The sequence below is a fragment of the Tachypleus tridentatus genome, chromosome 9 (genome assembly GCF_004210375.1).
Source record: "Tachypleus tridentatus isolate NWPU-2018 chromosome 9, ASM421037v1, whole genome shotgun sequence".
In the NCBI taxonomy this organism is placed as follows: Eukaryota; Metazoa; Arthropoda; class Merostomata; order Xiphosura; family Limulidae; genus Tachypleus; species Tachypleus tridentatus.
In genome coordinates, this window is record NC_134833.1 from 43,517,369 (window position 1) to 43,533,566 (window position 16,198).

At 31.4% G+C, this 16,198-nt stretch overlaps 1 protein-coding gene across 1 annotated transcript in view; it reads right to left on the bottom strand.

Moving 5' to 3' along the window:
- The window catches only part of LOC143225152 (xylosyl- and glucuronyltransferase LARGE1-like), an 83,365-nt gene that overhangs the window by 63,141 nt on the left and 4,026 nt on the right, over window positions 1-16,198 (bottom strand). Inside the window, exons 2-4 of the mRNA XM_076454070.1 lie at window positions 10,320-10,497; window positions 2,437-2,565; window positions 678-745 (exon numbers count right to left, since the gene is read on the bottom strand). Of these exons, the coding sequence (XP_076310185.1) occupies window positions 678-745; window positions 2,437-2,565; window positions 10,320-10,385 (263 nt within the window). The 5' untranslated portion in view covers window positions 10,386-10,497. The remainder of the gene's footprint in view (window positions 1-677; window positions 746-2,436; window positions 2,566-10,319; window positions 10,498-16,198) is intronic.

The window sequence follows — 16,198 nt, forward strand, 5'->3', positions numbered from 1 at the left end:
GACTGTAGTTATTTCTAGCACAAACACTTAAGAGGCATTAGTGCACAAGGAACCTCCTAATAGTGAAGGGCTATGATTAGATGATAATGTTATCAAGCATTATCACAGTTCACATTTAACATGTGATTTTTAAGTGGAAGGTATGTGAAAGCTAGTGGCATGCAAACCTTATAGGCAGATGTGCAAGAGGATCAAGCTATTTGAAGATGAAGTATCATCTCAGAATTTCAATCATCATTTCACTGTTTTGTGCAATGCGAGTATGACAACCTATTTTGTAATCGTTTTATTTGTTGTAATGCATATGAATCGGTTCAATATTTTTACTTTCATGCAGAATTAAAGGTGTTTTTATGAGAAACAATGTTTTGACTTGATCTGTTTTTACTGTTACAACTTAACATAGTCTGATATTTTACTCCTTGTGAATTTGAAAAGTAATAGAACTACACACTTCAGAACTACATACAATATAATTATGAAACACTTAATACCCATAATGACATTGTGGGCATTTTTTATCACTATAAAACTATGATACCAGTTCTGGTATTATACAAAATTAGTAAGTTAAAACAAATAAGTTAAAAATGCATGGAGAACACACATCAGCACTATTACATTTAATTATATCACCATATTGTTTCCAATGCTTACAAGAGAAAAAAATCAATTACCTCACAGTGCTATATTTTCCAGAAGACAGCTTTACTAAAATATATGCACCAAAAGTGGCACCTGAAACCTGAAAGACACATTTATAAGGTATACCCATATAAAATCATAGTGATAAAAGAGGAAGACAAATAAATAAGTTAAACAGTAATAAAATTTTCATCTCAAAGTTTTCTTATATATAAACAACTACATGTTCAAAATTCAACAAACCCTTATTTTTTATGGTGTGTAAACCTTTTTATAAGCTAGCAAATACTGATTACAATTTTACTTGTCATGTGGCATAATTATTTGGCATACTATTATCAACCCTTCTGATTCTTAAAAATTCCTAAAGGACTAGATTCAGAATGAAGTATTTAAAAATGTAATAGACCTAATACTAATGTTTCATGACAAGTAAAATTAAAACCCTTATTATGTCCATTACTCTGCATCATGTTTGCCATAAAAAATGCTTAAAGAAAAGCATACCAAAATTAATATATTTCCACAAAATACAGCTCACGCATCAAAAAACCACGAAACCATATACTGCTGTATACCATATATTCCTGACATCAGCAAACAAATAACCAACATTTGGCAAAAATTAGTAACAAAATATGACATTCCAGTTAATACCAAATTTATTCAAAAACCTGGCACAAAACTGAGGTCTATACTATGTAAAAACTACACTGACAAACACCACACCAACATTATTTATAAAATACAATGTGATAACTGCCATGACTTCTATATTGGAGAAACAAGTAGAAAAATGGAAACCAGATTCAAAGAACATAAAAAGTCACCTTCACATTTTTTCGAACACTGCAAGTCAAATAAACACAACATAACCATAGAAAACACTCAAATACTAAATAAAGAAACAAACATAAACAAACGCAAAATCAAAGAAGCCTTACTTATACAACAACTTAAGCCCAAAATAAACCAATATAAAGGAACGCCTTTATACCTATATTAATATAATAAATAAATAAAATTATATATTCAAACATCTAATACCGCCCTCTACATTTCGACACACAGTTACACAACCCCTTTCAAACATGTGGTCAGCTTCCGGTCAGTTACCTCTTTCTTTGTGAACCTGACGATGACCGAAGAAGGTCGAAACGTTGTTCGCTCTTCTATGTAAAATATTTTCTCAACCCAAACGAGCCGTTTTTGCATATAAATTTCTCAACAAGTGGGTTTCTCGACATCACTGAACTCTTAGTGATATTTGACTCACAAACCTCTCCACCTAACTCAATGCACCCTATATCCTGGTATTGTATATAAAAACCTTATTCACATGATGTTACCACTTTTTTTAAGATAGGCACAATCTGCAGTCTCTAACACCAGTTCTTAGTCAGGAGGAAAGGTAGAATAGTGTGAATGGAGGGGCCAGTAAGAGCATTATCCATACAGAAATCATTTAGATAAATGATGGTCGTGTCAATAAAAGATTGGCACCTTTGTGGGGAAACCACACCACATTCATAACAAGTATGCTCTTCACCCATAATGTAATTTGTGTACTGTGGGTGGAAAAAATTAGCCAGGTCTGAACTAGATAGCTGAGGTTCCCTTGATCAGGGTTGGAAATTATAGGGCCATTTTTACATATATAGAATTACTACAACAATAGTTTTTTTAAATGCTATATATTGCCAGGACCCAAACCATTAATTTTTCTAATATAAATATTACAAGGTTCTATGATAATTTCTGAAAATAATAATAGACTCCTTTAATAAATACCTGAGAATCAAAATGATCAGATGTAGCTTGCAAGGAGAAATTGAAACCTTGAAGTTTGACTTCCTTCTTGATTGCAACATGCTGGTAAATAGCTCGAATTTTGTCAGGTTTACATGATGTACTTAAAACCTATAAAAAATACATATATTGCATAAATTATTTTATAAAATACAATACTCTGTGTTTCACTAATAAAAGTTGCATTAAATAAAAGGGTAGAAAAAATGGTAAATACTTCCTTCTTCATTTATCTTCAGGCCACCATAGCCATTCCTAACTTTAAAATTTAAAATCCAATTAAATAAATCATTGTATTGGTCAAGAAAGTGGTAACTTACTCTAGCCTCTGAAAAATACCCAGTAACACGTAGTACAACCACTTAACAATGACTACAATTTGCTCTTTATATTTACAAAATCACAATACAAGAAAAAACACTATAACATTGATAAAAGTTTCAAATACAGAAATAAATATACAAGTCAAATTTGAAATACAAAATTTAAGTAAAAAAGTAAACAGTTCAATCAAGAATAGATTAATCTAATGTTTCACAAGAGAGAACATAATGTAAAATAAAAACCCTTTGGAATAAAATATCCTTTCATAATAAGCTGTTATTTTCTTAAAACATGACATATAAAATACAAGTCAATACGTTCTTCAATACATCTTAGAAAAACAATAAGAAATCTTTAACATGAATGAATGTTAAGAGAGAAAAGGTATGTAAAAACCTTTTGATACTGATGCAACAGACTTTATAATCATAACTCAGGGGAAAAGTCTCACTTTCCATAGGAAACATCTTTTATTGTCATATTTTGTATTTGAATTCACAAAGTTTATAAAATATATATGTAGAAACGACTGGTATGGGTAGAGAAAGCACTATATTGAGGAGCGAACAACATTTCGACCTTCTTCGGTCATCGTCAGGTTCACAAAGAAGGAAAGAGGTAACTGGTTACAAGAAGGAAAGAGGTTACCTCTTTCATTCTTTGTGAACCTGACGATGACCAAAGAAGGTCGAAACATTGTTCACTACTCAATATACTGCTTTCTCTACCAATACCGACCATTTTTACAAAAATATTTTTCTCTACAAGTAGGTTTTCTCATCATCATGGATTAAAGTTTATAAAAATTAAAGGCAGTAGCATGTATTTTAAGTAATTAAAAAGAGTTAAGTGACCTGCCTTGACAACCCACATAAGGTTCGATAAGGTTCTGAATGTGGCTATTTCAATTATTGTGATATCAAACCTGAGTGGGTTAAACCTATTCCACAAAACATGATATCCATCAAACACCTCTTGTACTAAATACATTTTGAGTCAAATGGTTTGGTCAAAAACAACAAAATGATTGACTTAACTAGTAAGATACAACAAACCCAATGAAACTTTCAAAACTTAGGTATCAGGTGCAAGAGTTGAAACTCAACACAGTGATGGTACCTGGACTCTGAATGAGTATAAACAAATAAAGAAATTTACACACAAAACTTTGCTATCTGCAATTATGCTCTGAGTAATGACAGCTCCATTCCCCAAATACCTTTACCTTTGCAAAACATAATCATGAACCACAGAGGTGGTTCATAATAGATATCAACCAAGTGTTTTTCTTTATTAATATTTAATAAGCTGAAAGACCCATCAATTTATAGGAAATGTTTAAACTTAATTTTTTATTAAAACAATACAAATTTAACAACAATCATAGATTTTAAAGTAATAACTTGAACATAAATTTTCTTTCAAAATGTTTTAAATTATAACAAATCTTCTTCATAAACATTTGCAGTTTACTTCTCATCTACAAACAAATAAACATTTTGAGATGATTCAACTATTTAACCTTTAACACCCTACCTCTCATCAACCACAAAAAGGAGCATGATTATTTGAGATAAAGTCCAGCAACTTTCATACTTTGACCTTGAATCCTCTCAGAATATTCAACATTGTATAAAGTGTCAACAAAGATTGTTTGATATTGACACAGTAGGCTGAGAGTAAATAACTAAAAAGCTTTAAAAATCAAAACAGGGTTAAGTTAAATTCTGACACCTTTGAGCATTCCCCATAGTTCATAGTGTTTGCTCACAAATTTTGATTGAGACCCACCAAATAGACTTAGAGAAGCTAGAGTACAAGCAAACACACATTGTTTCTTTATAATATAGATACTGCTCCACCATTGTTTCTTTATAATATAGATACTGCTCCACCATTGTTTCTTTATAATATAGATACTGCTCCACCAGACTATAGTAAAAATGGCTTTGAGTATTGTAACAAAATCTGGGCAACAGCACTAAACACACAATACACTGTGTTGGGTAGTTTTTACATTTATTTGACTACTTATGAATACATATATAACTGCACTGAGACTGTTTATGTAATTTAATGTTGATATGACAGGCATGACATCTACCACAGTGATGATTAAATTATTGTTGCAACTGTAATGAGGTCATGTATTATTTGTTTATGCATAGATTTCCTGCTTTTCTAGATATGACGATTCTCACTGTATTACAGATTATTTTACTACTGCATGATCAATATCACTCATGTAACACAAACATCTAAAACTTTATAGAAATGTCTAGTCTATCCCCCACAAAAAAAATCTTTAACCCATAGTTTAAGAGACAGCAACAAGTTCAGTTTCAAGCATCAGATTGGTAATCATGGTGAAGGCTGGTGGTAAGTGTCACATTATAGTGAACACTGCGTGACTACAAATTTTACAATAAAAACACATTCAGATATAAAGAAAGGAATATATATTAATATAATCAATTCATAATTGTTAATTACATGATTTTGACTTTTCAAAGTGTGCACAATATCACTCTAAGGGGAAATCTGCAGCAAAACTATGACTAACATAAATCTATAAAACTTGAAAAATTCATATGACTATCTATATAAACAGCTTTACAACTTTAAATAAAAGCAATTATACATCCTGCATGTACGTTTATAGCAGTAAATACCAGCCAACATCCATTGCATGTGTATATATGTATAACACTCAAAATTAAGTCCATGCACTGTTCCAGTACAGTTTAATAGTTCCTCTAATCAAGTGTTTACAAGCTCCCCATACAGCTACACAGTATAAATATAGTAGCTATATTTATTTTACAAGCATGTACATAACCTGGTACATCGAACATCATGTATCACAGTGATCATCCATGCAGTACTACTATCAATGATAACATTATGGCAACAGTATCATCAAAATAATCAGAATGAAGACAACTGAAAGATTTTCTTTGTTTTCAGAGAGAGACTATTATACATTAACTATGTATTTCATTAATCTAAACTGTTGCAAATAGGACAGAATTCCTATTATACGGATACATGTCCATGATGGATATAAAAAAACTAAAGCAGCAAGATCATTAAAAACTGTTAATTTAAACAGGGAAGCAGGGATCTTCAAAAAATTTACAGAAACAAGACAGGTAGCTTGAAAAATTAAACTGCATAAAAGGTAAACAAAAGAACTTGAGGTTTGAGACACATGTTGGCATTGTTTCTTCAAGCTATAAATCCCTATTATGACTCTTTCAAATATTACAGTTTTTAGACATGGAGTCAAAATAGCAATTTGTAGCTGGAGAAAATGTCAACACCATGTCTCAAACCCTAAGCTTGTTCATTTGCTTAATTTATGATTGCATTTTCACTTTGAGTTGCCTATCTTGTATCTATTATTCTTTTAAGATCCCTAACCTCTCTTTTTAAATTAACAACTTTTAATAATATTTTACTATCTGAACATCTGTGTATATGTGATACCATTTGTACTTTTGACTCTTGATTTTATTTTTGCACAAGTTTAAAAAGCTTTCCATCTCCACATACACACACATTACTGTTTTAGTTATACAGATACACACCATAGTAAAAAATTAAATGATAATATCCATTTTTGAACATTATTATATATAAATATCTTTGTGTATTACACAAATAACCCCCCCCTTGGTAACACAAAACACAAATAAATAAATTATTAAATATAAAAAACCCTGCAGCATGCAATAACTAGTATTTATTCAAAATACAAATGGAAAACAAAATATGATAAAAAGAAAAGTTTTAAACACTGAATAAATGTGATTGATGCAATAAACACATGACAAACATCAAACACAATAACAAAGCAAACACATATACACAAAAAGATAATAATTAGATACAGCATTTCAACAGGGACCTTTTTATATGTTAAACATAAAAAATAACCTTATGACTTTTAACATACCTCAGATGAATTTCACAAAATATAAAAATTCTAATTATAAATATATATTTTACTTGTTCATGAAGATAATAAAAATTTAAGATGAAGGTGGAGTAATATCTTATATTTTACTTGTGCCCAAAGATTTAGCATAAAAATAAGAATTTAAAATGTTGCACACTAATGATTCAATATGAAAGAAATGTAAAAGTTCATACTTTCTGTATACAAAGATCCACCACAAACAATAAATCAAAATGCCTCAGATTGATGATTCAAAATGAAAGAATGGTAAGGTTTTATGTTTTTATCATACAAAAGCTGATGTATTTTATAAGCTGAAGTCTTATACCAAAGCCAAACAGTCATCAGACTTAAAGTTTTCATCTCTTCCTATTTTCTTGTGACATCTCTCTTGATTTATGGTTCCTTTACCCATTTACTGATGTGGACATTCAAGTGTGTGTGGTTTTTCATACAGCAAAGCCACATAGAGCTATCTGTCATATTCACTGAGGGGAATCAAACTCCTGATATTAGCATTGTAAATCCATGCCTTACCACTGTCCCACAGATCAAGAAATTCAAATGCATCTCTACTGTATAATATAGCCACTCCGTATCTTGCTGTGGACAATGTGAAACATCTGTACTAAGAAAGGGGCTATTCATGTATCAGATCCATTAATATTTGTAGTTATCACCTTCAGGAACATCAGAAGATCGCCAATATGAAAAAAGCTGATAAAATTTTCACCTCCAGTATTTCCCTTTACACTATAACCTAAGCAGTCAAAAATATGATACCTAGTAAAAAATGCAATCCCAACCTAAATGCATGGAAGCTCACTCCCAAAATCCTCAAACTAATTACTGAAAGGAGATATCTCAGGTGTGTATTTATCTGCTCACATGATCCCTACGTAAAAACCTTAAGTAATAATGCTAACAACCATATCAAAAAACTCAATAAACTACAACAAGACAAAAACTGGAAAAATCTATACAAATCCATCAATATGTCTCACCCTGACCCAGCATCATTCTGGCACAAGGTCAAATCCATCACTAACACTTAATCCAATAGTAGCATACCCACAATCAATACAATAATACCACAAGCTCAATTATTCACCAAATACTTCAAAAACACATTTGTTACACCAAATCTTTCATTGTTTGACTCAATTCACTTCAATCTCATTAACAAGTTTATAAATAACAACATGAGCATTTTCATGCCTTAGTTCTCTGTTGAAAATAGTCAAACCAACATACCCTTAACTATATACACACCCAACAACATTAACAGAAATTAAACTGCTGTTAAAGTAAGTTAAATGTAAGGCACCTGAGAAAGTTGACATTAATAATATTGTGCTAAAACCTCTCCAACTTTAATCCATATCATTTAGTCTCAATATTTCATCTCTTGTTTTTATCAGGATTCTACCCCAAAGCCTAGAAATCAGCTATCATTAAGACAATACCTAAGAAAAACATCAACCTCAGCAACATGTAAGTAGTGCAGCATTTTTATTTTTATTTTGGTTTGTTTTCGGTCATAACAAATTAATATAATTAGTCAGAGGTTTGGATTTCCTGTTTTTAATGCAGTCCTTCCTTCTGATTTTGTTTTACTTTAATTTATTTAACTCTATCAGTATTAATTTTCTTTAAATAAATATTCACATATATATATAGTTATGTAGTTAAAGACTGCATTATAAGCTGATGATCTTAGTGTGATTTTATTTCTCTTGCTAGACAATTCGAAGGATTTTGATAATGGAAGTACAAGTGACCACCCAGGAAACAGTAGAATGAGGGATTCCATCTGGAAAGGTGAGCTTTATATGGTAGATTCATCCAGTTGAAAGTCAAGCAACTCTGGGAATTATACATTCAGTTGACAGTAGGAGGTGAGTACACACCATATACACTGACAGACCACCACCATCTTACTATCAACTGAGTGAAATTGGACACAGTCAGGAGAATGTTTCCATGGTTCACCACCTAAACAACTAGAAGCTGATAAGTAGCAAGGAATCCTGTCCTCCATTCAAGAGGGAAGAGGTTGGAGGGACTGGCAGTTATTCTAACACTACTTTACTCACAATAGTCCATGTTTTGGTAGAGTCTAGCATGGACCTTATTTATAAAGAAAAACACCACAAGGAAACTTCTAAACTCATGTAAAACCCCTCATCTCAACAGTAACCCTTACAGATCTTAATGGCTGGACAGTGTAGATTTATGGATTAGTATACCTGGACAAGCACCACTCACCACAGAGCAAGATCCAACATGTTAAATGGGCCACTGTAATGAAAATAAAGAAATAGATAAAAATACTCCCCCACTCACTGTTGATAGCCAGCATTGGTAGACATAGGTGAACCATAACTAAACATCAGGTAGAAAAAAATGTCCTTGAAAATATGGAATAGTAAGACAGGAACCAATGGCAGAAAATACACCATTTTCACTGATTAACCAATAAGAACAAAAGATAGATCAAGTGGAAAAAAGATATGCTACCTGTGTGGAGAGTCTGATCTGCCTTGTAAGTGGTTGCCAGCCTATCATACTCTTGGTGGTATGCAGAGACTTTTTTAAAAATATTAAAAAGGAAACCATACCCAACTAAAAATTGGAGGGCAGTCTCAATGAATGTTAGGGTGTGAATGCTTTTGGCAAGCTGGTAATGAATAATATTAATTAATTTTACTTGTCATAAGACATTAGTATTCAAGCTATTATATTTATAAACCCTAAATGCTAATGTCTTATGACCAGTATAATTAATTATAATGATGCTTTGCCAGCTTGTAAAAGGTATTAACACCCTAACAGCTGTTGTTGTAACAAAATGGCTTATATAAATACTTGCTGTATCCTGGCTGGCCTGAAGAGCACTGGGTTGAGCAAAAGATATAATCAACAAAAGATATGGCAAATAAAATATGGTTTAAATACTATTAGTATACACTCTTCTAATTCTTGAAAATCTCTAAGAGATTAGATAAAAAATGTGATGATTAAAATTATAATAGGCCTAATATCAATGTCTTATGACAAGAATAATTAATCTGAGTGAATTACCAACATATTACACTAGCCAGAACTCAAACTTTTTATATCTTTATCTCATCCTTGAATTATTTCTCATCATTTAACTCTTTGTTTTAAAAATATATAACAAGTACACCCCTGATCCAAAGATCTGACTGTTGTTACATGACATAACAAGGTTGTGAATCACTGCACTAGTGTGTTTATACAAGTAATATAAAACATAAAGAATCATATATCACAGGAATATTTTTTTAGACTTTTTGTAAACATACAATTTCATTTATCTACATTTGACAAAATAATGATAATTTAATTTTGCCCCAAATTAGACTATACATATTAATAAATGCTATCAATGCAAGGTATTCATTATTTTTCAGTTAGTTCACTTCAAATAAATGTTATCAAAAACATTTTAAATGTTCTAATCAATTATGTTACATTATCAGTGAGTGCTCTAACAATATTAAATCATTAAAGCATACTAAGAGGAAAAAAATGTAACAAGTTATGTACAATGTACCTTTGAACACAAAGTCTGTTTCTGGTTAAAACATTTAATTCCAGTCTCCCATCTTGTATGATCCATCCACCATCCTCTTGAGTCTACTTGGTTTTGAGGGATAATTCCTGATGAAAGTAAATTTAGATCTGAAATATGGTTCCAAGAGAACCCCTTCAGCACACTAGATGACTGTTTTCTGTAAAAATAAGCCTTCCATGAAATCACTGTGCAAAATCAACTAAAGCTAACAAGATATAATTAAAAATTGTACCATATAATAATGTATTTATGTATACAATATAGATTAATCAATGTGATCTTAGTCTTCCATAAAAATAAGTTTGAATATACATCACTTCATGAAACAAAAGCTAAAACCATTTTAATTGCTTTCTTTACACATTTGACAAAAACTTTATAATTCATTATGTAATTTGCAATTTTTTTTGGAAATCACAATTTTATAGCCCATTTTAGTTATAATTATTAAAATGAACATTTTATCTTACATGACTTAGTTGCACAACACTTTAAAAGAAACTTTAAACTCCTTTAGTTCCAAAATTATTGTGTGGTTGCACAACCTTTGAAAATATGAAAATTAATGTATAACAAGGCATACATACAGACTTGTAGAATTCCTATTAAACCACGTATTTGTGCTCTGATTAAAATAATGTGAAACACATTACTTCAGTCAAACCCAGAAGTCAATTTCTTTACTGATTTGTATGTTGCACAGATGAAGGCCAATTTTGTCCTTTGACCAATCAAAACTCCACTTTACAAGTGTTTTAATGTGACCAAAATACAAGTAAAAAGTCAACATAACCAGTTTTTAAAGATGTGCAAGATAATAACACAATAAATATATTTCTTAACCTAACCAATTTAACCTTCAATTGAGATGTGTTGCATGGTCTAGAGTAGGGAAAAAAAAATACACCATTTGTAGCAGCAAATTAACATTACCAAAAATTTGTATACTTTGAGAAGTTAGGACATACTGCAAATATATTTCACAAGTTAAGCAAATGGCACTGTAACACATGGACTTATTCCACCATATAAACAGAAAATTAACTTTAGCTTGACCCATGTGGTTTTATTTTGGTCAGAAGCTGCTACGACTCTCTTTTTTCTTTTGTTAACTAGTGGAAACTATAACTGGCTAGTATTCTAAGTTCTGTGTGGTCCGAGCTGAAAGTAATGCACTATTTCCCTTTAACTGACAAAAGTCATCTTTAGTGCTACTCTATATGGTTTTGTGGCTTTAAGTCACTACTACACACAGTTTTTTCTTAACAAACAAAAACTTAATTTCACCAGTGTTTTGCAATACCTCCACATTATGAAAAATGTTCTATTCTGTCAAATGAAAAGTAAGCCAAGTTCTACTTATTTGTGTTTTGCAACTCAAAACCACTGTGACACACTATGTTTCAGCAATAGACAACACTTCCTAAATGCTTTTCATCCTCCTATATAAAGAAGAGACATATTACTTCTATCAGAACCAATGGCAATTAACAATATTAGTAGCTTTTGTGTTTTAAAAAGAAGCTGAAACAAACATTCATCTTTTTACTTCTGTTTCACATGCTATTCACAGAGAACTCTAAGACACACCACTACAGTTAAACAGTTGGCAAGTTCAAGTCAACTTTACCAATAATGTGCATACAAGAGCATAGAAACAAGGGTAATTAATGGTTCAACAGTGCCTCCCTTACTTGGGGTGTTATGAAAAAGACTCAATGGTTTGAAGTATTTATGATTTACATATCTGTCAATACCTCATGTACACCAATATGAATTTGAATTAATTTTTTTCATTTTAAGAGACAAAATTTATACATTTTGCTAGACTTTTAGTGCAGTTGCAATATATTTAGAAGTAGTTTCTGTAAGAAAATAAGGCATCAAGAAAATCTTTCTTCTTAGTGTTGGAGTCTAAAAAGCCTATAGTAACCTGGTTTAGTTCTTGGTATTTTCACTTTCAACATTTCATAGTAAGCTTGTTGGACCCATTATAGCAAGGACTGAAGTTAAAGTATTTTATAACTTAGAAATAAATATTTGCTGGTGCTGGCTTTGTTTTATGAATATGCTAGTTAAAATAAACAATAGGTTTAACTGACCACAAACAACTAACTGATCATTCTTACATCAGACTAATCTTCCAATTTTGAAAATGTTTTAGATTTATTAAAAACATTTTCAAGTTACCTTTATTTTAATATGATGGTCAATGCAGGCACAACAATTTACCATTAAGTTACTTCTTAATTCTAAACTGTTGGATCAAACAAAGTTAGGTCACTTATGTAAGCAGTAAAAATTCAGTATCTAACTGAAACAATGATTAATACCATCCTGCAGATCTTTCCATAAACTTTTTCAAAAGGCTGCTCTACTAAAACTAAATGAACTAATATTTGTTAAAAATTAACTATCCTTATATTTCATGAGATAAAAGTAGTATAGAGTCCTGTCATAGTGTATAATACATAATATATAATTAATTGAAAACAAATTCATTCTGATCCTATAAAAACAAAAATATTTTAATGTTTACTATTTGACATGAAAAATTGTGATAATACTAGACGATTCTTTTGCAGAAAATAAAATGATTCATAAAGAGGAAATCAAAATATAAGAAATATTAAAATCATAGTAACATGAAAAAATCTTAAACTGCAGACATTTTGGAATGTTTTCTAATTTCATTATCAATGTGTAAAAATAAAATTTAAAAATTATTAAATATAAAAAAAACATGCTTTTAAGCAAGAAATTGTTTACATGGATGGAAGTTTACATTTTTATAGCCAGGCAAGAAGGAACTATAGAAACACTTGATTGCTAAAAAACTAGTAAACCAAGTTTATTTTACCAGTAATTGTTTAAGTGGCATGTCATAACAGCCAAACTTTTGTTTTCTCTTTTTAGTTATTCTTATCTAGCTAGAGCTATTTATAATTAAACAGTTATGTTTGTGTAAATCAGTTAACAACTCAATGATAAGTAAAATATTACACAGTAGTAGACTATCATTAATCCATGTCTAATAACTTTGGACAAACTGAGCAAGTTTTCAGCAATTAAAGAATACAAAATATTAATTTGCCATAAATTATTTTTATTAACATTACCCAAAGATAACACTGGTTTTATCTATAGCTTTCAATAAGTAAGCAATATATTAAGTTACAGTATAATTTAAATATGGAAGGTGAACATCAATAACAAACTTCTCTGTGGCTAGTTATGCAACCACCAGATGACCCCCAAGTCACATCCTCAGATTAAATAGTGGCATACAAGCACAAAACATGCATACTGCTGTGTGCACTTGCACAAACAGAAGCTGTATTAGCTAAATTGTTTATTGCTTGAATAACTGGAAATGTAACTTTCCATTAATTAATAATTTTGTAAATCATAAAACTAATTGATTAAGTAGAAGAACCTTGAAAAAATAGAAAATAACAATGAGAAATCACAATGACAATGAAAATGATCAAAGCATGGCATACAGCCAGAAGTTCCATGATGTTAATATGGTAAGATCTCTTGTTCAGACACCACTGACTTGAAGCTTTCTGCTAATTGACCCATAACCACAGCCCTGAAAAGAAGCCTCTGTGAATACATGTAAATCTGGACAAGGGGAAATAAGTGGAACACCTGATGATATGAGAGTCTTGTCCAACCACCAATGTAGATGAGTCTCCAATACCCTAGTTTTTAGATGCCAAAAAGAGTCTGAAATAAAAACCTGGAGAAGAATCATTAAAAGCTTCAATAACCAAAGGAATATCTTGTGCTGCATTGGACAAATATTGACTGGTAGTAGGATCCCAAGGTAATAAAAAATAAATGGATACCTGAGATAAAGGAGAAAGAGAAAAAAAATGGTTAAAAGGCCCTCAAATAATATGCAAATACCCCACAGATATTTAGCAAAACACTGCCAAAGATAAATAAAATCAGTCAAATGAAACCCCACTGGATGGTCATGTCTATCGGTATTAAATAAAATGATGAGATGAGGAACTCATGGAAGTAGGAACAGATAAGGACTGGTAAGGAGCTGGATGGGAAACAGTTATAGGAAAATGTCTAGGCTTGGAATGAGACAAACAATCCACCAACAAAAAGTAGTTTGTTGTCTCACCAGCTTCACATGAGAATCGATATTCTAAAAAATATTACTACCAGACATTCTGCTGTAGGAAAGAGGATATAAATAAATCCCAAATATAAGTACATAGTTACCAAACTAAACAAGGCTGTACTCCTTCCCAGGAGATTTCAACAAAAAGGAAACCAGATGTGTGAGACTAAATCTGAAGAAAACAAATGTGCCAATGTGGAGTTTATGAGGAAGAGACAAGCCATAAAAAAACCCTTAGGATCTCACTCAATTACCTCAAAAAGGGGTGGATGATACACAAATACTGTAGGAGAGTCAATAGAATAAGTCAATGGCAGGAAAATTTGACATGGGATAAATGAACAGGATGACCAAAGTCCAACACACATATAGTAAAAATTTATTATAATTACTAAGAATGAAGAAATGGACATTCAGCGTGATGGTAGAACAAGGCAAAACAATCCATAGCATAAAAGGTAAATTATGCTGACATCCTCAACAAGCTGAGAAACAAAACATTCAGCAAGAACCTTAATATTCAAAGAAGGGGGAAACCAAACACTGAGAGGAAATATTATATAACAAAGAAGAATGGGGATCATAGAAAATTATGGAAAATAGATAAAACAGAATATACCTGAAAAACATGTCTAAAAAAGCCACATTTGATCTAACTGATTCTGTAGAGGGAACACAGGAAGACATGGTAAAATCAGATGAAGGAAAAAGGATGTCAAAATACTTTTTCACCTGAACAGGTTCAGAATGTTTAGAAGGAACAGGGAAAAGATAAGGAGAAACAGGTTGACTCATTTAAGGATCTGTCTCACAGCTGATAATGCAAGTATAAAGATGAGTCACTCCCACCTGTAGACTAAGTGAGCATGCTGGTAGAAGGTATCTCCAAAGTGGTAACCTCAGCTTTGAAATTTACTGTGTAAAAATGAAAATCAAACACAAATGTTTGATAAAGAGAAAAAAAATAAGTTATCTAGAAACATGTTAACTGCTAACATGTTATAATAACTAAAATTATGAAGTTTAACAAATTTAAAGAACACTACAAAAATATCTCGACAAGCTTACTGCCAAACAAGGAGTGATAGTATGGTAGAATCAAGTAGAGAGAGCCACATTGTCAAGAGAATGTGTCACACTACTAATGGTGGAAGGTTGTTGCACAATGATTTACATGCAAAATTCTTTTCAACAAGTTGATTGTAAGTTATGCTGGTACTCAAGGTATATGGCATGCAAAATTATTTTTTTGGATTAGAAGGCAGCACTAAATGAAAACAGGTATTAATGTGAGAAGCGATAACATACCATATCAGAAACAAACAAATTAGTATTAACAAGTATAGTGAATATCACTTGAGAGTTTGGAAAGCAAGGATCAGTTCCTTTTAGTCAGTGATTCTAAAGGTCAATGACCGTGCTAGCTATTACTATCAGGTTTACTTCTAGTAATATTAATTGGGATACCACTGGTGGTGTTCCATGGATGGATAGTCAGCACCAAGTCTAGCCTCTGAAGCTGGCACTTCCTTATCTAACTCATCCTGAACAGCCTTATCTCCAGAACCAGAGAGAGATAAAACAACTGTTTCATCTTCACTTGACTTGACAACCTCCTCTTTTGGCTTTTGGTCAATCCAGTTCACTTGAGGTTCACTGGTCACATACAGGCATAGCTAACTGATGTGTACTAAATACTTTCCATGTCCCTCAA